Source organism: Cyprinodon variegatus, unplaced genomic scaffold (assembly GCF_000732505.1).
Source record: "Cyprinodon variegatus isolate N-32 unplaced genomic scaffold, C_variegatus-1.0 Scaffold166, whole genome shotgun sequence".
Lineage (NCBI taxonomy): Eukaryota > Metazoa > Chordata > Actinopteri > Cyprinodontiformes > Cyprinodontidae > Cyprinodon > Cyprinodon variegatus.
The window spans coordinates 797,351-817,142 of NW_015150619.1; the positions used below are offsets into that span (position 1 = coordinate 797,351).

Below are 19,792 nucleotides of genomic sequence, written 5' to 3' on the forward strand. Positions count from 1 at the left end.
TTATTTCTTGTTTCATGCTGAGGCTTTGTTAGCTCAGTGGCAGCTTGGGTTTTGGTGTTTTATGACAGAGCCTGCCCGTTATTCCCATCTGTTGCGGGATATGGGATTATAGCAGAAACAACTGACAGCAGGTTGTTAACTGGGCTTATTGTGAGTGTCGAGTATTTAATAACTGGAACAATGTGGCTCAGTGACTCCCCCAGATCTTGAAATGATGTCAGCTAAATATTTTCTCTTCCCCTTTTTGTTTAAGACTTGTGAAATAGTTTGCCCCCGCTGACGTCCTTCTCATCTCTTCCTCCAGATCACAGTCCGAAGACAGTGGAAGCACGTTTATGATGAATTGGGCGGAAACCCGAGCAGCACAAGTGCCGCCACGTGTACGCGGAGACACTACGAAAGGTATCTGCAGCTCATGTGAAGATCTGCAAAATGGCTAGAAATAAACTGTATTTTGTTTAGATTTTTGCAGCACAACCTTTCCCTGAAAATTTAATTTTGTGCAAATTCTTTCAATAATTCAAACCCGCTCCAATCTAAAAACCCTGCAACATAAATGTAATTTAGGCTAATCAGAGGGGAAATTTCATTTCCTAATCTATGATTCCATGTTTCCATGTTTTATAAATATACACTACTGTAACACAGAGGCCTTTTTTTTTTTTTGTTATTGGCCACAAGGCTGGATGAGTTGCTATATTTATCCTTTCACCATGCAGAGTGAGCAGGATAGTAAGAGAAGTAAATATCTATGTGCTTTGGCTCAAAGAAAGTCATATTTAGCTTTTCAGTAATAAATTATCAATGTGGGTTTGAATCAAGAATTCATTTGTTTAAAATAAATCTCTACTGTTAAGTACAGTTAGGCTTCTCTTTAGGTGGACTGAAATTTTCTAAATTGAGAATGAATCTTGGTTTTCGAAGGGAGATGAATATATAAAGATTGTATTTTGGCATTATTTAACATATTTATAAATTAATGTGTAAAAAGCTGTATGGGGATGTAAAAGGAAACATTTGAAAAGATAAAACCAAAGAGAATTTTAAATCCTGTCCAAATAGTAGCCCTTTTGTTTAGATTGTTGTAATCGTTTTGCTTTTTAAAGCATCTTAACCTGATATGTTGTCTCTATTGAAGGAAACCCCTATTATGATTGGTTAGAAAGTGTAGCATTCACAAGGTTAGGCTTGAGGCTTTCCCTGTTAGCTGTACTGTCACATTAGGTGTATTTATATGGTTTATTGTTCATTTTACCCAAAATTAACCTTTTAGAATCATATAGAAAACCTTTTATTCGTTCAGTCGTTCATTATCTACTGATTTGAGTTAGCCTCTGTTAATGGTGTCAGCTTTAGCTATTATAGTACACAGTAGATCAAAAGCCGATAACGTTTGCTTATGCCAGCAGATATCTCTAATCCATAACGGCTCATGTAAACTTTGAAGCACCGATTTAATATGATAACGATATGATAAAAACAACCCTGGTAATGTTAGCCTTCCCTTTTTCCAGTTCAGTAGGACATAACTGCGTCATCAACCCAACATACTTTGTGCAATTAAAAAATGGGGACTCCATGGAAGAAGAATATAACAAAGGATATATAATTATTTTAGTAATTAAAGGTAGCACAAACAGCAACTTTTAAGTGTATAGGGAAATGACAACATATTTAACTGGTTTTTGGTCCTTTTAAAGGAATACTGTGTATCTTTTAGCCACTAGGGGTGCCAGACCTGTAACTTCCACTTCTGATCAGATTTCATACTTGTTTTGCTTTTTTTTTTTTTTTTGGGGGGGGGGGGGGGTTGCCTAACAATAATTTTTCACTTATTTAGCTTTCATGTTTTAGGGAGTACAGACTGCTGGGTCACATAACACATTCAGGGATGAATCCTACCCTCTCAATTCACACAGCTGAGTCTTTGAGAAAGGCAGCCCATATGGAGCATTAATGCTGCAAAGAGCTGTATATGGAATTAAAAATAATGCTATATATCTTAAATGAAGTTAATACTGGGGTTAAAAGTTATGCAGTGTTGTTAGGATGATCTAGAGCAGGGATGGGAAACTCCAGACCTTAAGGGCCATTTGCCTGCCCTCGAGGTCTGGAGTTGTCCCTGCTCCAAAAGATTTGCCTATGCTCCAACACTCCCCTATGAAATTAATAGATGATTACCAGAAATTTGGAGAACTGCTATACTGAGAATGTAATATAGCAGTTTGATGCTGTGTTTGAGGATGCTAGTGCTCAAGGACTGGAGTTGCCCTTCCCTGATCTAGTGGGATTGTACAATAATCATAAATTCCTCTCTGCAAGCTTAAACCAAAATAATGTTTCGATTTTTCTGAATTGAAATTCTACTGCTGCTGTAAAAGATGCATTTAGTTCAAGGCTTTTCAAATATCTTCATCCAGGAGGTCTATTGGCTTGGAGGAAGCTGTTTTTTATTTACATAAATGAACAATTTTTTTTTATTCAACAAATATTCTGTTTTCTTACCTTAAACCAAACTACCTCAACCAAGAATATCCTAAAGCCAAAGCCTATTTTGCCGTTTCCCCTCCTATTGAAAGAAAATCCTCACTATAAACCTGCATCGCAAAATAACCCAAACTCTGTTCATAATTTTACAGCTTTAAATACCTTATTTCATCTTTCTTTTCATTTTAGACAGTCAGCAGCAACAAGATCTGAAACCATCTGTATGGTATATTTACTGTGCTTGTAACAAAAACACAACAAACACACTCTTTTGTAATCTTATTTTATTTTTTCTTGAAGTTTCCTACATTGCTATGCATGCCCACACTGCACAGTTTGCATTGCCTTAAGAAGGGTGAGCTCTCTTACAGTTGCTTCCAGGATGATTTCACAGAGCTTTATTCACCACCACAAGACAAGTATTGATTTTTTTCAAGGGAAGTCAATGCACTTAAAACTTGAAGAGCAGTGCTTCGAATGTGTCAGTGGGCTGATATTTTCATGCGGTTCTGAATGCCTCATTATTTATGGGTTCAGGAGGTTGCCTGGCTGTCCTTCAGGTCTTCTTTTCCGCAAAAATTTAACCTTGAGTTGGAGAACTAAACCCAAAGCTGCCTCTAAGTTTAAAAAGATGAATGCTACATTCATGCTGTAAGAAATATGTTTCCTAATTAAGTTATTGATGGAACCAAGGATGCCATTCAGTTCTTATCTTGGAGTAAATCCATCTATTTTGTTGCACTCTGGAAAATAATGAAATGCAATGTTCTCTTATTTTGATCTATAAGCCAACCAAAGAGGATTAAGCATCTCTAAATAACAGCAGTGTTTTGAATTATTAACTGACCTACATGGATAAACATACAGTAGCTGTGCTCTCCAAGCACAGAGAGCTGCTAGCTAAAAACAGAACTGCAATGTATTCATTTAATCATTCAGTCAGATACTGCAGCATTTTGAACCTCCACATTTTAATCACTCAGATGGTATTACTAAACCAAAGCAAGCATATGGATGCGGTGGATCCGGAGGGAACAGCAGAGATATAATGCAGCACACGCATACACCCACACACATACACAGAAACTTAACAGCACAACACAGCCACTTTCCCAAGGTTACAACAAATGCCAAGCACGATCTTTTACCAAGAGATAACTGGTTGCTCGTGGAGCGGACGGTTCCTCGGGGCCGCCGGCCGCTCTTTACACACCCCTTCTGCTGTTGCAGGCTCATGCATCAGCACAGCTCGCCCTGACGACACACACTTACACACATCCACCTGTCAGTAATACACTGAAGATGCAGGCAGTGCCATTTGAGGGAGCAAGGTATCTTCAGATTGTGTCAGGATTGCTTACTGTAAGCGAAATCGCAAGCTTGGGCAGCAGTGGCTGAAGTGGCTTTTCTTGGAAACCTGCTTCTCTGTCTAGTGCATTGTTTAGTTTGTTGCATGTTTATGGACAAGCAGGCAATATGATCCTGAATGTTGTTTTGTCACAAAAAAAGAAGGATATTTTCACCCCAAAATTTGGAAACAAAAGGTAGCTGGGGGTTCTTTCTTTTTCTTTTTGCAGAGTCTATAAATCATTATGAGGGCATGGCTGAACAGCTGCATTGTTCTTCAGGCTGTATGTTGTAAAAAGTAGCTGTAGGAATGCTGGTGAACTGGGACAAATTCACATGGGAAGTGCTGAGGTGTGACTGCTGCTGCGCTGGCCTTTCCCTCTCCGGCCACTGTGAAACAGCAGAGAGGAAAATAATGCTGAATCAATACAAAGCAATAATATCCACGCACTGCAGCGAATATCGGGCTGACATGGAGACGAAGGCGTACAACAGAGGGCGGGGCGGGCGAGATCAGCTGAAGCTGAAGCAAGTTTCCATTCAGGGGAATAATTTTAGCTGAGGCTTAGTGTTTGGGCTGCTCAGAGGGCAATTAGCTTCAATGTATTAACTCAGCAAACACGGCCATTCTCTCTCTGCATGATGAATGAGGCTGTTTGGAGGCTCGCTGAAGTGTGTGTTTGCTCCCCAGAGGCGTCTTTGTTTCCACCTTTAATCATTAGTCAATGTGCTACAGAAATATCATTCATAAGCAAGAGTTTACAAAATACAAACAAGAGCAACGCTAATGTTTAGCATACAATATATGAAATGCAGCTTTGTACTTCACTGAGTTTATGTCTGTAATCTCCAGGTGAAAACTTACTGTATGTTGTCACCTACATACCATTCAGAGGATGGACATGTTTCTGGTTTGTGTTAATACAAATGGTTTTGAACTATACATTTAATGGCAAGCATAACTCTCAGGTATGAAAATGGACAAACCAGGAGGTAATAATTGGGTAATAAAAAGTCTATAAAATATGGAAAAAATGCAAGAAAATATCAACTTAAACTCAAAGACAGCTTATTTTGATACAGTATGAATGGATTTCCTCCTGGTTTCAGTACTGAAATTGCCATAATAATAGCAAGATGCAGAAAAAGAGCTGTTTACTTAAAAGGGATCCTTTCTATTAAGTATCTAGATAATGTTAAAAACAGTGTCTTAATCTACAGTAAAATGTTTATCATTAGAGCTGGAAAGTCTGCGCTTATTTTTCTGGATGTCACCAAGTGCAGCCTGTTTTCCTGAAAGTAAGGCTGCCAGTTGTTGAGCATGAATCATAATTTCCAAGCAGAGCTTCCCTCTCATATGGCAGCAGCTCCTCTGCGGTGGAGTTAGTAACACTGGCTATATTTCCAAAGCATATAGTAAACAGACAGTAAGTGATTGTAAAAATCAAAAAAGTGATACATTTTCCCATAATGGCAATAAAACCCTAACATATAAAGAATACGAGTTCTGGACTAATGGATGTATGTGGTTATGCTCCTCTTTTAGAAATAAGCATTTGATGATAATTGAAATGTATATTGAGTTTGAGTGTTCAGAGATTTAAAAAGGAAAACTCAGGATAGACCCCTAAAATATGTCTGAAATCAACCCAAAATGTGTTAAAAGGTGTGTTTTGTTGCAGTGATAAAAATTCTCTAGGTCTGTGTGATTTTAACATGGTAGGTGCTGAGGTGAGATCTAAGACTTGTTGAATGCTTAGCTAATCAGCTCTCCAATTTTAATGAGTGTGTCTGACATTACTACTCTAGAAGCCTGTCTGCTTTTCTTTGCAAAGCATTTAGATATTTTTTAGGTATATGTCAGCTAAAATGTTAAGCAAACAGCATTAACATAATAGCAGCTTCAATCTTCATTATTAACAAATGCATGGTCTAATAATGTGCATGTTTCCTTGTAATTACTTAAACATGGACAAGAAAGCGTTATCTTTCATCACCATCATAGCAACTTAATGTTCAGTTAATAACAGTAAACAGGTGATAAAAACATATTATTTTTATTTTTTTATCATTGTTCTTGGTTTTATAGATAATAATAAACAATAATAATAATAATAATGTTATCTCTATGGACAGACTGATAGATATGGTTATGTTTTACCATTCTGCTATCTGTTTCCTGTTCTTTACAGATCTTCCTTTTTTTTCCTACTGTGATGCCTCAATGCCTCCAGCTGCCTCAATACACTGAGGTGCTGTGATGTACCTGGGAAATTTTCTGTTCACTTGAAGCAATCAAGCAAGTGTAGCAAATAAACTGACTTGCTACTGTAAATGTTTAATAAATCTTAAACCTATTTAGTTTTTGTTTTTTAACCTTATCAAAGGCTATAAAAGACTTATTTGGGGTCAAAACCACTCTTCCCCCACAATTGCAATAATTTTAGGTCTCACTTTAAAGTGTGAAGTTTGAGGAGGAGAGAATTAAATCCTCTGCCTAGTAGAGATGGAAAAAGAAACAATATTTCAGGATGTAATTGGCTTCAATTAAGGGGATATTCTTGGCTGTCTTGGTGTTATTTGGGTTAAAGACTCCACAAGAATCCACAAGCATTCAGTTCCCATTTAAAATTACACACATTATCCCTTTACAGCCCTAATGGTAAAATCACATGAAATGGTTTCCTAGGAGATGTTATTGTGAAAGATGGAGCCAAGGGCATAATCACTATATTTATGCCGTCCAGGAGCAGCCAGTAATCACCAGCAGAAATTGAGTTGCATTGCTGGAATTGAGCGGGAGATAACCTCAGTTAATTGTCATTTTCAAAGTTACTGTTGTTTAGCCGCAGTGTGCCGTTCATTAGGACGCAGGAGGGAGGGGGGCAAAAAAAGAAAATCAATGTAGAAATGTCCAAGCCAAGGTCTGCAACTGCAGCTACTGGGAAGCTTTAATGATATTTATTTAAACTGTTTCCCGAGATTAGCTGTCAGGGCCCAGTGCTGTGAATTAAAAATGAGGTCATGAAAAAGATGGCATCAATAACCTTGAAATAGACTGCCTTTTGCTTCTGTGCTGTGCCATTTTCTCTCTTTGTCCCCCCCCCCCTTCCCCGCCTTGCACTTCATGCTGTTTCTTTCATTATACAGGTCAGCGCCTTTTAAAAGCTCCTACATATTTAATCTTCCCGGTTTCCTTCGTGATCTCTTGTTACAGAAACATTGCATTCCACTATCTCCATTTCTTTTCTGCCAGTTACAGATTTTTAATACCTCGCCATGCCTTGGCACTCTAATGTAATTGCACAACAGGGTTGGCATCAGGGGTGGAGATGGAGGTGGTGGTGGTAGGGGGTGTATCCATGGCAACTGAGAAGCAATTTAGAATAATTTGCTATTTAAAAAACTCGGAGGTTTTTGAGCAACAGCACAGCGAGCAGATGAGAGGGATTTTTTGGATGAAATCATTTCGTCTTAAAAGCACGAGGCATTCGCCAGATGTGCTTTTCGTACGGGGACCGAAGCGTGTGAAATATTCCCCTGCTCAGATCATGCAGATATGTGTTTCTTTTCAAGACAGATGCAAGCTTGTTCCAATTTTAGTAGACTAGATGTTTTATTGATTCAGCCTTTATTCAAGCCTCTTGCTATCGATGTTCCTACGCAATTTGCTAAAGCGGCTCTCCACATTTAAAAATACATTGTTAGAAAACCTTGAGTCAGTCCTAAAACATTTGTAACAGAACCAGACTGCAGATTTCATTTTCCTTCACTCCATCTTTATATCCCTCACTGTATTCCAGATGCATCAAATGTGCTCCATTACACTCTGGCTTGCCTTTTTTTCTTTTAATGCAGCAGCTTCAATTCAGATATCAATTATTCTGGTAAAAGCAGAGAGCGACGGTTGGATTGCAGTGTTGTGAGAGTATCGCTTTCATGTCCTCTTGGTTGCAAGCAGGAGGAGACAGGCAGCAACAGTGATGGGTTTCATTAAACAAGCGAAAACGTGTCCTTGGAAATGAGTACATTTCTGCAAAAAGGAGAGAGAGGGAAAAGTTGTAGACAATTTAGTTGTGTGCAGGCTGTCAGCATTCCTTAACACTATAAACAGTGTCTCAACATGTGTGGCTCAAATGCCTAGCCATTTTTTGTTTTTTTATCTCTGATTCTCACTAGATGTAAATCTGGACCTCATCTACAGATGGAACACAAACAAAGCAATGCTTATTCTTTACTGTAGATCTGTGGTACTTGATGTAAATAGTAGCTGAACCCCAAACTAACTTTTTTTTGTCTCAGATTAACATCCCTTAAAGAGGACGATCTTTTATTTCAGGGTGGATCATCTAAATAAGTGTTCCTCCACAATTTTCAATCAGTCTGGTGATATGTTTACGTAAGGCCAGCCTACATGCTCGTCCTGTTTGCTCTATTTTCTGTGCATGCAGACTTTCAGGCGTATATATTTTGTTAGTTTCGGTTTCAGCCAGTCATTGAAGCTCACCTTTCTCCTTGCAGTTCTTTAAAAATGGCCGAGGGTCGTAATAGAAAAGTGTCTACGAAGTGTATGAGAAGAAAAGAAAGGCCTCAGAAGAGACAGATATATTCCAGAATGCTTTTCCATAATATGGAATTATGGGANATATTAACATCCCTTAAAAAGGGACAATCTTTTATTTCAGGGTGGATCATCTAAATAAGTGGTCCTCCATAATTTTCAATCATTCTGGTGATATGTTTATGTAAGGCCGTCCTACGTGCTCGTCCTATTAGCTCTATTTTCTGCGCATGCGGACTTTCAGGCGTATATATGTGGTTAGTTACGGTTTCAGCCAGTCATTGAAGCTCACCTTTCTCCTTGCAGTTCTTTGAAAATGGCCGAGGGTTGTAAGAGAAAAGTGTCTACGAAGTGTATGAGAAGAAAAGAAAGGCCTCAGAAGAGACAGATATATTCCAGAATGCTTTTCCATAATATGGAATTATGGGATTCTCTGTCACAGTAGCCAGCTGTCGCCATTACTAAACAGCTGCAAGTTGGCGACTGATAACAAAGATGGCGAAGGCACCGCACAGTGGAGGAGGAGTTACGTGACCAACGGGGAGCAAAAAGTATTGATCATACTTAGGAATGTTTGTTTAACGGAGTTTGCTCTTCACTATAAAGTCCCCGCTCCATTTAGTTATTGAGGGATTTAGGGGTTATGGCGGACGTTCGAGCACAGTAAGCTTGTATGAGCTATAAAAACAGCAACATTTAAACAGAGCATGCATGAGGAGAAATTGGCTCTCTCACGTGTTTAATAGGCGTTTCTTCTCGGGAGCAGGTACAGGGTTGTGCACGTGCATTTTTTTTCTAAAGTGGAGAGGGCTGCTTATTTTAAAAATTCGAGAAAATCCTCCATAATACATTTAAAGGTGCTCTTTTTGTGTCACTTTGTACATTTCATGTAAATGTTCTTAATTTTGCAATATTTAGCCCAAAAAAGAAAATCTTGTTGAAGACTGTACATGTCTACATAGCTTTTTACGTACACTATCTAAATTGATTACGCATCTGCACGGTCGATTAAACTCAACAGCAGTTTTGTGGACACACATTGTTGCCACTACAGCCATTGCTGCAACCATGGCAATGACGTAAGCAGTATTCTGACCTCTGAGTAAAAGTAGAACTTGCCTTACCACCAATCTTATGATCAAGAGCTTGTATCGCTGGTGTTTTTAATAATACTAATAATTTAACTTTATTGATCTCACATTGAGGAAATTTACCTCTGCATTAAACCCATCCCCTTTGGGAGCAGTGGGCTGCCATTGTGCGGCGCCTAGGGAGCAGTGTGGGGTTAAGGGTCTTGCTCAGGGACCCAGAGTGGCAGTCTGTGGGTTTTGGGCTCGATCTCAGAACCTCATGATTCCAAGCTCTATGTCCTAACCACTAGGCAGCCACTCCCCAATATTACTTTTTAGTCAGTACAGTGTTTTATTTTTTTTAGATGATTTCATCACATCCAATTTATTGTCACTGTCCCTTGTTTTGACCACTACTGTACCTTACTTAACCCCTCTGCTCATCCCCACACTTGGCCATGTCTTCCTAGGCCGCCCATTTTAGCAAAACTTTTCAAAATTTCCTGCTTTTACTTTTAAGTATTTTTTTTCTGCTTTGACAAGTATGTAAATCTATTTCCCTGTGTTTTACATAAAAGGTTTATCCTTTTATCTGCTCCTAAATCCATCTATCAACAGTTATTCAGGGTCTACATCTAAAGCCTGATTATGGGAGGAATGTCTGCCATGAATATACAGTGAACTTCTCTGTTAATACTTTAAAAAGGACAGGGAACTCTGGAGTTTTGACCAAAAAAAAATGTATTAGACCTTGATGTTTTATGTATGAAAAATACTTCAATGAGCTTTTAGTGGAATTGCATCAAGTGGTCTGTTTTGATTTTGGGTCCCTATTGGCAAAGAGAAATGACTTATTGTACCAATCTGTGTGAGAAGTCCGCTGAGATTAAAATCTAGTTCAGTGCAGCAAGTTAAATTTACAGCATTCCAGATAATTCTAAGTCCACTTTAAAGAGCAAAAGGAGACAGGTTCTGTTCATTACTGGGCTGTAATAGTTGAATTACTGAAAGTGTTCCTTTATGCAGAGTAGTGGACATTTATTTGACACACTTGGTGCTCTGGGCTCACACCTGCCAGGGCGAGCATTTACTGCATACTGCCGCAGCCACAGCTAATGAGAGCGAACCCCAGGGGAACAGTAGAGGTCATTTTAAATCTGGTATTTTCAGACTTGACAAAGGACTTAAGTTTTCATACATTCCTGCGCTGCCCTCCTGTTTTAACCGCATGAATGAGGGTCACCTCGAGTGGTTTGGCTCCGAGACAAAAGAGGAGCTCCAAGGCATGAATCCAGAGCAGAGGGAGCAGATACAATGTCTGTTTATCTCCCCCCACTCTTTCTCTGAAACAGTTTGTTTTCTTGTTGCTTTCATGTTTAACTAGAAAGTGACTTCTTTTTTTTTGTATAACTCTTGTGTCCTCACAGGCTCATAAAAACGTAGTTATTTTCTTTCCTCAGAGTCTTTCTCAGAGCCCCCGGGGCTGGTCTAGCAGCTCTTTAAATAGTTTCTTTACCCCCTCCCTTTTTTAATGCATGAAGTAGCTCTTGTGATCTTAACACAACACCAGCTAAAATTAATTTCAGCTTGGATGGGAGGGAAAATTGTTGAAATGGAACAGCCTGCAGCCTTTTTCCACTTATTTGGTGACTTGGGTATTTCTTGGATTTTAGCGCACAGCTTGTTCCTGTAACACAAAACTTAGATGAGAGCAGCACATTGCTGGTAAAGTCACCTTGTTTTTGCCAAGTTGTCTTTTTGCGGGGGGGTATGTGTGTATGTGTAATCTATTATTTCAACAATCCTGATCTCCTTTGCTGACAGTTGCGTTTTGATGAACTGCACAGTTTGTGATTAACCTGATGTAATGGATTACATGTATATGAACAATATTCTTTAATATCTAAATTACATAAGCTTTGTTCTTTTTCAAATTTCTCGCTGAACATTTTATTTGCTTTGACGTGAGAAAAAAAAAAGCTTCTTAAATAACAACCAGGTAATAAATTGGCAGGAGGCAAAGTTAAGCATTTATTGACCTCATAAAAATAGTTACCCCTCCTGGCCCTGATGAATTCTTTCCTGCAATTCGTCAGGGCGCCGTACGCCCCCAAGTGGCTCCAATTGTTAACTACATCTGGATCCCACAGCTTCTTCACCGGCTGCCAAGCTCTCTGCCTTGGAGGAAATTGCTACTCACAGTGGTCTTGTATCACAAGCACTTATTATATCATGTTGCACAATCATGACTGAGTTATATGTGAAAAGCTTGAAAGTACTCCAATCTGTCACACTGAGGGCTGTATTAAGCACTAATAGTTTGATTTATTTGTTTTTTGCTATTTTTTTGATTGAATAGATATTTAAAAAGCGAGGCATATGGGAATCCAAACGTGCCACACTTTAAGAAACAGTTAAATTAATATTTAATTACTAAAGTGAGTCGTTTATTAATAAAAATGCACTATTCTTGGCTGCACGCTGCAGCTGTTTATTAACTAATTTTGTCTATTTGATAAGTAGAAAGTACTTACCCTACATATGCGAATAACTATACAAATTTCAAGTATCTTAGTACTTTGATTGTGTTTCTATTCAAAATTATCAGAATAAATGTCAAACATATACATTTGAAATAATTTAATTACTTGTTTATTAGATTGTGGCACTTGTAGGGTTCAGATGTTAGTCCTAATTGAATCAGATACCAAACGGAAAATGGGGGGAGGTATTACATTCAAAGCTTTCAATGGTGGTTAAAAAAAAAGTCTCTAATTTCCATGTTTGATGCCATATTAAATTAAATTAAAGGGAGGATCAGGTGATTCCAATTGTTGTTAAACAGGCTGCAGATTCTTCTATACGAGTCCTGTTACAAACCAGATTTCTCCATTTTTGTTAGCCAGAAAATACTTGCGACAATGGGAGGAACTTTCTGTGGCTCCTTTTTCTGGCTAAATTTACAACATAGATTTTCCATTTGAAACTATTTAAAGGCTCCGGTAATTTCCCCTGGATCAGTTCTTACATCAGCCCCCCTCACCCCCACCCACAAACAGCCTTATTGACATTCTTTAAAGTTGACCCGAGCCAAGACAGCCATCTCTTTCCCACAGATTATGCAGATTGTTAACAATGGACCCAGTTATATATACACTTCATAGACTTCCTTTACTTCTTTGGCTGGATCCAAGAAAAGTTGTAGTTTTCTTTATTCAACTTTATTATAGGTTGCACCTTCTGAGTAGTATTATATTAAGTCTAGAAAGCATGAGACTAGTTTATCCACTTGTGAGTAAAGTAGACTAGAAGTGTTTTCCAGGATTTCGTCACACTAATCTTTATTTCTCATTAACATGCCTTCACCCATCCTCCTCCTCCCTTTTACTCCCCCTTTTCCCTCTGTTCCCTTTTCTGTTTGTCTCCTCTCTTCTCTTCCACAACCTTTTTTGCTCTCTGTCTCTCCAATAAGTCACATTTAATAGTACATTTCCTTTCTTGGCCTGGGGCCTGGTGCCAGACCAGCTGTATGAAATGTAGTTTCACCGCTTTCACTGCCAGCACTTTTGTTTGGAGGAGGAAAAAAAAAACAACAAAACAAATCCAAAATAAAATCCCACAGAGCCTCTTGAAGTCTCTAAGGCTTTTTCTTTATTTCTGATTCGAAGAGGAGGCGAAACAGTGCTTGATTCATTGTTTGTTTTACTGCCATGTCCCTTAAAAGGAATAGTGCAACAGTCTCTTGCTGTTAAATGACAAGGGCTTATTCTCTTTCTCGAGAATGAAAAAAGTCTTCTTCCTGTCTGACTTTCATAGATTATTCCATAAAACGTGACATGAGGTTTTTTTTTTATTAAGATTTTCTCTTTTTTTTCTTTTCTTTTTTTTCACTGATGTTTTATAGCATCATAGCTGTTCAGCTCTCTCAGTTTGTTCTTCTGCAGTGTTTCTTTTTTCTGGTTCTGTGCCAACTTCCATTTTGTTCCCGGAGCAATAAAAGTCGAAAAGTTTCCCCTGCTGCTTTTTCATGTCTGTGCTTTACACATGGGTGTTGTTATCCAGATCCTCATGTTCCTATTTATTACATGACATATGGAAATTTGACTTAGGAATACTTTAAAGGAGGAATAACCACATTTAGATTATGTTAAATGTTTATCCTTCATAATGTTTAGTGTCATTTAGTATGAATTAGATTAAACATGAGCACACAAAGCTATTGTATGTCTTAAGTACCCTAAGCATATTGCTTCCATCTAAAAATATTTTCATCGTTGAAGCTAATTTAAGGACTTCTGTCTCTAATCATTTTAGCATGCTGAAGGAGATATTAAGTGCTGCGAGCTTTCTTTAAACATTTGATTACTATCCTCGCTGTTATTTTCTTCTTCTTTTCATTTCCAGCCGCAGTAACTTTACACACCCACACTCACATTCTGTTCCTTCGAGGTCGAAGTAATACCAAATGTGATCTTTCTCAGCAGGGGATAACTCATTATTCACATTCTCTCTCTCTCTTTCACACACACAGAAACACAAACACATACTGGCTCCAATCTGAGTCTGGATTTCCCCTTAGCCCAGCTTAATTACAATAGGACTGTTAATGTTTTCCAGGTATTAAAACAAGCAGGTTTTAAAACAAGCTGTATAATGCACCACAAGCTTGCAGCTGTTTTTTCGGTTATGCTTTTTTTTTTTCTTCGCTGTGCTTTAAAGAGCTTTATTTTAGTAGCAGTGAATTAGTAGTGCTGCCATGCAGAACTACTATTTTACTATTTTTGTAGCTTATAGCTGTTCAGTAGGAAAAAAAGACACGTTTTTTTTGCTCTTCATTTATATTAACATGTCATAATGTTTATCAAAATAAGTTATTGTTGAGTGTATATATATATATGTATATATACATATATATGTGTATGTATATATGTATGTATGTGTATATATATGTATGTGTATGTATATATATGTATGTATGTGTGTGTGTGGATTGTTAAAACATTTCTTTCACAAACTATATTTAGTTAACCAAATAAATATTTAATTTGGAAAAACAAATATTTAGCTTGCCAAAAAGATATTTAGCTGGAGCTTTGAGATTTATAGATGTATAAAGACGTAGTGAAAATTTGACTTGGAAAAAAAAGTCCCCTTATTTTCTCTCACATTATGCTAAATAATCAAAAATATTGCTCTTTATTTTTGACTGTGTAACTTCACAAATGGCACCCCATATATAACAGGTTTCCCTGGATTTAACTTTATCCATTATCCAGTAAACTCTAGCCAGCTTCCCTGTTTCTGGATGAAAAAGGGCTTCCTTAGAGCACGATGCTGTCCCCATCATGGTTCATATCAGGTTGATGCATGGAGTATCTCTAAAGGGATTTCTTGTTTTCACTCTGTCCTAAAGGCATCCCTTTAAATGAACAGTCAAGTCTTACTAGCTTCAGGATTATTGGTTAAAAAGTGTAATGAAAAGATTATCATATGGTTTTATGACCTGCTAAAATAATCTCCAACTTTTTATACGTGCTGTGCAATTACATGCAGAAAGACTTCATTTACTACTTTATCAGTTGCTAGATTTGTTTTAAAGTAATCATAGTTAAGATGAGGTAAACACAAAAGTGTCTCTCTTTTCAGATTTATTTATCAAACATCAAAAACATGATCCATTTCATGATTATGCACCGCTATTGTTGGTGTGTAATAAACTTCTCATAATAAAATGGTTGGTGCCTTGTCCACATGTTACAAACTTCAAAAGCTTTTGATTGTGTTTTAGTTAAATTAGCTATCACATTTAGTCCAGTTTTATAACCTTTTGTCAATTTGGGGACATCATTTATAAACTACAATCTAGTATATTAACTACAGTCTATAAATGTGGGGTGAAACATTTTATAATTTCTCCTGAATTCTTTTACAGGCTCCTCCTTCCATACGAGAGGCACCTTAAAGGTGAACAAGACAAGCCCCTCCCATTGACCAAACCCAGGAAGCAGGAGAGCAGCCAAGACAAGGCGTCTGGAGCCGGAGCCAAAGTGAAAGTAGTAGGGCCCAAGAAACTGAAGGGCCCCAGTCATCCTAAGCTAAGCAGTAAAAAGGAGAGAGGAGAGGTGAAACAAGAACAAACACAGGTCAGCATTACCTTACACATTTTATATCACAAAATTCCACCTGTAATGTACTATCAGTACTCCCACTATGACATATTGCTGTTTATCTTTCTAGAAAGTCTTTAGGTAGCAGTTAAAAGTAAAAAAAAAAAAAAAAAATTTAAGTACCGCTAATGCATTAGCACCCTTGCAATGAAAATTGGCTTTCCTTTAAAAAAAGTTGAATCCTTGGATTTATCAAATATGATACATTGATTGAACACCACAGACTAAATACAAACTCTCGAAAGCAGTTTCTGACTTTTGGAAGTTTCATTTTGTTATGATAGCTAAAAAAATCTAATCTTTACCCTTTATTAAGCATTTTAGCCCTGGTTTAAAGGAAACAAGTAAATTTTCACCAAGATTTAAAGCAGTTTATGCATAAAACACATAGAATTACAACCCTCATTTGAATGACCATTTATTCATTCAGAAAGTAAACACTTAAATTGTTAAGCATATACTGTTAAAGTTAAGGGAGTCAAACATAAAACATGCCACACTAAAGAATCAAAGTAAAAACGATTGCATTTGATAGTTACTTACCTTTTCTTCAGTAAATCAAATTTTTTCAAACCTTGATAAGGAAACTCAATTAGGTAATTTTCAAGACTTCATAGCAACCCTGTGTATTGAGTCTTTTCTATCATTTTTATTTTGGATTATTAGATAGTATTTAAAGGTGTTAACATACATTTGCCCACATGCAGGAGTCAAAGGTGAAAGAAGACAACTATGAGATTTCATCAGCCATAAAAAATGACCCGTCTCTTCAAGATGAGCCGATTGTAATAGAGGAGGAAGAGTTACATGTCACCCTGAAGGAGGAGGAGTCGTTGGGAGTGGAGCAGCCATCCTCGCTCTGCCCCAAAGAATCTGACTGCAGACCCCCACACGTTGGTTTCCCCCTTCACACAGGACCTTCTTCACAAACCGAGTGGAGGCAAATCAGCGAGGCGCTCCAAGCGAAGCTTGCAGGCGAACAGCAAACCGAAGGGCATTTCATTCCAAAAAATTCATACCTGTTTCACCGCTGGGATCAGAATAAAGCTGCTGGACATGTCGCTCTGCCCGAGCACTTCTCCAAGGTCAAAGACTGCATTGAGAACCACGGTGGGAGAGTGGGGAAGGTGCTGCCCATGTGTAAGCAGGTGGATGGACAGTGTATTGACTTGAGTAAGCAGGTGGATGGACATTGTATTGACTTGAGTACAGATTCTAATGCGGACAAGGACGACTATGTGGCGATTAAGAAGGAGTCAACCCAGGGCACAGGACAGACAGCTGCCTACTGCAAAGCCAACCAGGGGGTCATGTCTCCTTTGGCCAAAAAGAAGCTCCTCTCCCAGGTGTGTGAGTCCAACCCTTACTCCTTTTCTTCTCTTCAGTCTCCACCTCCCACAGCTATGTCCTCGCTTCCTCGAGGTGATCGAGAGAAGGAGCAAAGAAAGACTGACGAAGAGGTGGTGGGACAAAGGTACAAGAGCACGTCAGACAGTATCCCTGAAGTCTCACCCATATTCCGGCCATCAGTGATCCAGCACGCACAGAGCAGCAAAGCTCACCAACAGACCCCCGGGGGGCAGCCAGAGAGAAAATCTGCTGCTGAGATGTCAGATTCCTACAGCCGGACGAGCCATCAGGCTCAACCTCATGCGAGCGTGCCATGGCAACCTTACCTCCCCCGAGCCCAAACCCAGGACAGTACAGAGACCACTGGGGACAAAATCCTCCAAGGTCCAGTCGCTCAGTCCAGGAGCTATACAGTGGACTGCTATTCATCACCTCATCTTCACAGCTTGTACAGACAAACTGAGAGCTGCCTGAGCCAGGACAGGATGGCTAGCTTTGCTGGTGGAGAACGGAGAGAGCACTACAGCAGGGAGTGCGAGGGCGGCCAAAGCTTTGTTTGTGTTGGTCTGGAGCAAGAAGGCTTGGCATACAGATCTCACTACAATGACAGGACTCAGACACAGGGGGAGAATGGAGAGTCTGAAGACGAACCTAGAGACTTTTCTATTTCTAAACCTTTATCTCATAGGGCTTCGTCCTTTTCCAAGCCACCTTTCTGTAGTCTCTCCTATCCCATCATGCACCACGGTTTGGAATCCCATCCTAAGGCGTGTCGAGTCTCGCCAATGACAATCTCTAGCCCCAAACAAAGCTCACAAGATTCTTCTCAGACATTTCCCAGCCCCAAAACGTCAGGTGACCTGCCCCTCAACAGTCCTATTCGACCTAGTAAGCGGAGTCTGGCAGAAGCAGAGAGCGAAGACGCCCCAGAAAGGAAAGTACGAGTGGTGACACCGATTCATCCCGCAAGCACGGTCCGACGGAGTGACCCCGAGGAGCTGAAACCAGCTGAGCCAGCCCACGCCATTCACCTCAACAATCATCTCCCTGAGGGTCACTCTGCGACCACTTTCCCACCACCCCACACCGCGCCACTCTATGCTGGGATTTACCCACATGGCACTCTGGTTTCACCAGGCGCTCAGGACAGGCTTCAGCAGCACCCAGGCCTGCAGTACCTGAAAAGCCAGTCAGCTGTTTCCCCCCTTATGCCCCCCTTCACCATCCACTCCATGATGCTCCACAGGCAGCTGTTAGCCTCCAGCCCCAGCCCCCACCACCTCTACAGGTACCCAGGTGGGGCAGCACTGTACGGAGAGCTGTTGCACCACCTCTACCCTCTCTCGACCCTCCCACCGCCTCAGCTGTCGTCGGTACACCCCAGCACCAGACTTTGAGGGAGATAACACCCTTCTTTTTCTCCACTCTCTTTGTTGAAACTGTCAGCTTATTTCTGTTCACATTGTGGCTCAATCAAGGCAAAAGCACGGATCAAAACTTTTGCTGACGACAAACTGATAAATCCATCATTCAGACTGCAAATTCCATTTTTTTTTTTTACCTGTGTATGCCTTTGTTTATATTCTTTGCACTGTTCTTTTTTTTTATCACCACTTACTGTATCTTTTTGTTGCTTTTGTAACCCTATTTGCACAATGCTCGTGTGTGCATATGCTCACAGATCAGTTAGCCGCTCTCAGTGACCGCTAGTCAGGTTTGTTGCTCTGGAAGGTCAGAAGTTGAGGGAAGCAGAGAAAAGCCATTTGTTTACTGCGTCTGAGGGCTAAACTTTGTCGCTTAAAAACACTACAAGAAAGATGGCAATGAAATGCAAAACTCTTTTAAAAACCTTAGTGTATGAGTTCACAACTGCAACAGGCATGGGTTGGTGTATGATTCTTGAAGAATGAGTGGCGTATGTAACAATACCATCGCATTTATGCTAAAATAAAGCAAAAATGTACACTATAAGTTGATTTCTTTCATATAAACATAGAAGCTAAAGATTATTCTTACTGCTGCTTTATCAGTATTGGAGACTTTAAAGATGTGTCAAAAAATACACCTAAAAACCCTGACCAGAAGTGTCTATTGATTGCCGTTACTTCTGCCTAAAATGCCCAAATAAAACATATTCTATTAATAGGGATCAAAGCTGAAACTAGTCTACTTACTTGTTCTTTTGCTGCACACCTGGAGGACAATTCATGTTAAAAGCATAATTTGATGAGCACTAATTAAGCCACTTGATGCAAGCCCCCCTTTACCTGCAACATTTTTTTAAACAAATTTCTGATTTTAATACAAATCAAAAGGAAAATGTGAATGTTTCTGTGCTAACTGCATAAAACACCTTTTCTTTTCTCCATTCTGCTCTTTGTTGTTTAACACGTCTATAACTAGCTGATGTATGTTAGCAACATAATGAGCCAGGCTGTCTGCTCAATTAGTCTGCAATCAGCTGCTTAACAGAGATATACAAAATGGGTTAGCAGCTGTGGCATTTCTGAACAGTGTTTCTGGGGTTTTTTTTTTGTTGAAAATATATATATATATATATATATATATATATATATATATATATATATATATATATATATATATATATATATATACGTGTGTTCAACAAAATTAATGTGGTTGTTTTGATTTCTGAAAAGGTTTTTAGTTTAAAAAAAAGAAATATATATATTCTTTTTTTAACAGAAAACCTTTTCAGACATCAAAACTACTGCATTAAAGCTACAGTGTGTAATTTTCAGCGACATCTAACGTCCAGATTGCAGACTGCAGCAACATGAACATCTCCC

At 39.0% G+C, this 19,792-nt stretch overlaps 1 protein-coding gene across 1 annotated transcript in view; it reads left to right on the top strand.

Annotated features, from left to right (window-relative positions):
• Positions 1-19,512, top strand: part of arid5b (AT-rich interaction domain 5B) — a 111,625-nt gene extending 92,113 nt beyond the window's left edge. The window contains exons 8-10 of the mRNA XM_015378207.1: positions 305-402; positions 15,398-15,608; positions 16,340-19,512. Coding sequence (XP_015233693.1) covers positions 305-402; positions 15,398-15,608; positions 16,340-18,379 — 2,349 coding nt within the window. The 3' untranslated portion in view covers positions 18,380-19,512. The remainder of the gene's footprint in view (positions 1-304; positions 403-15,397; positions 15,609-16,339) is intronic.
• Positions 19,513-19,792: the final 280 nt, after the last annotated feature.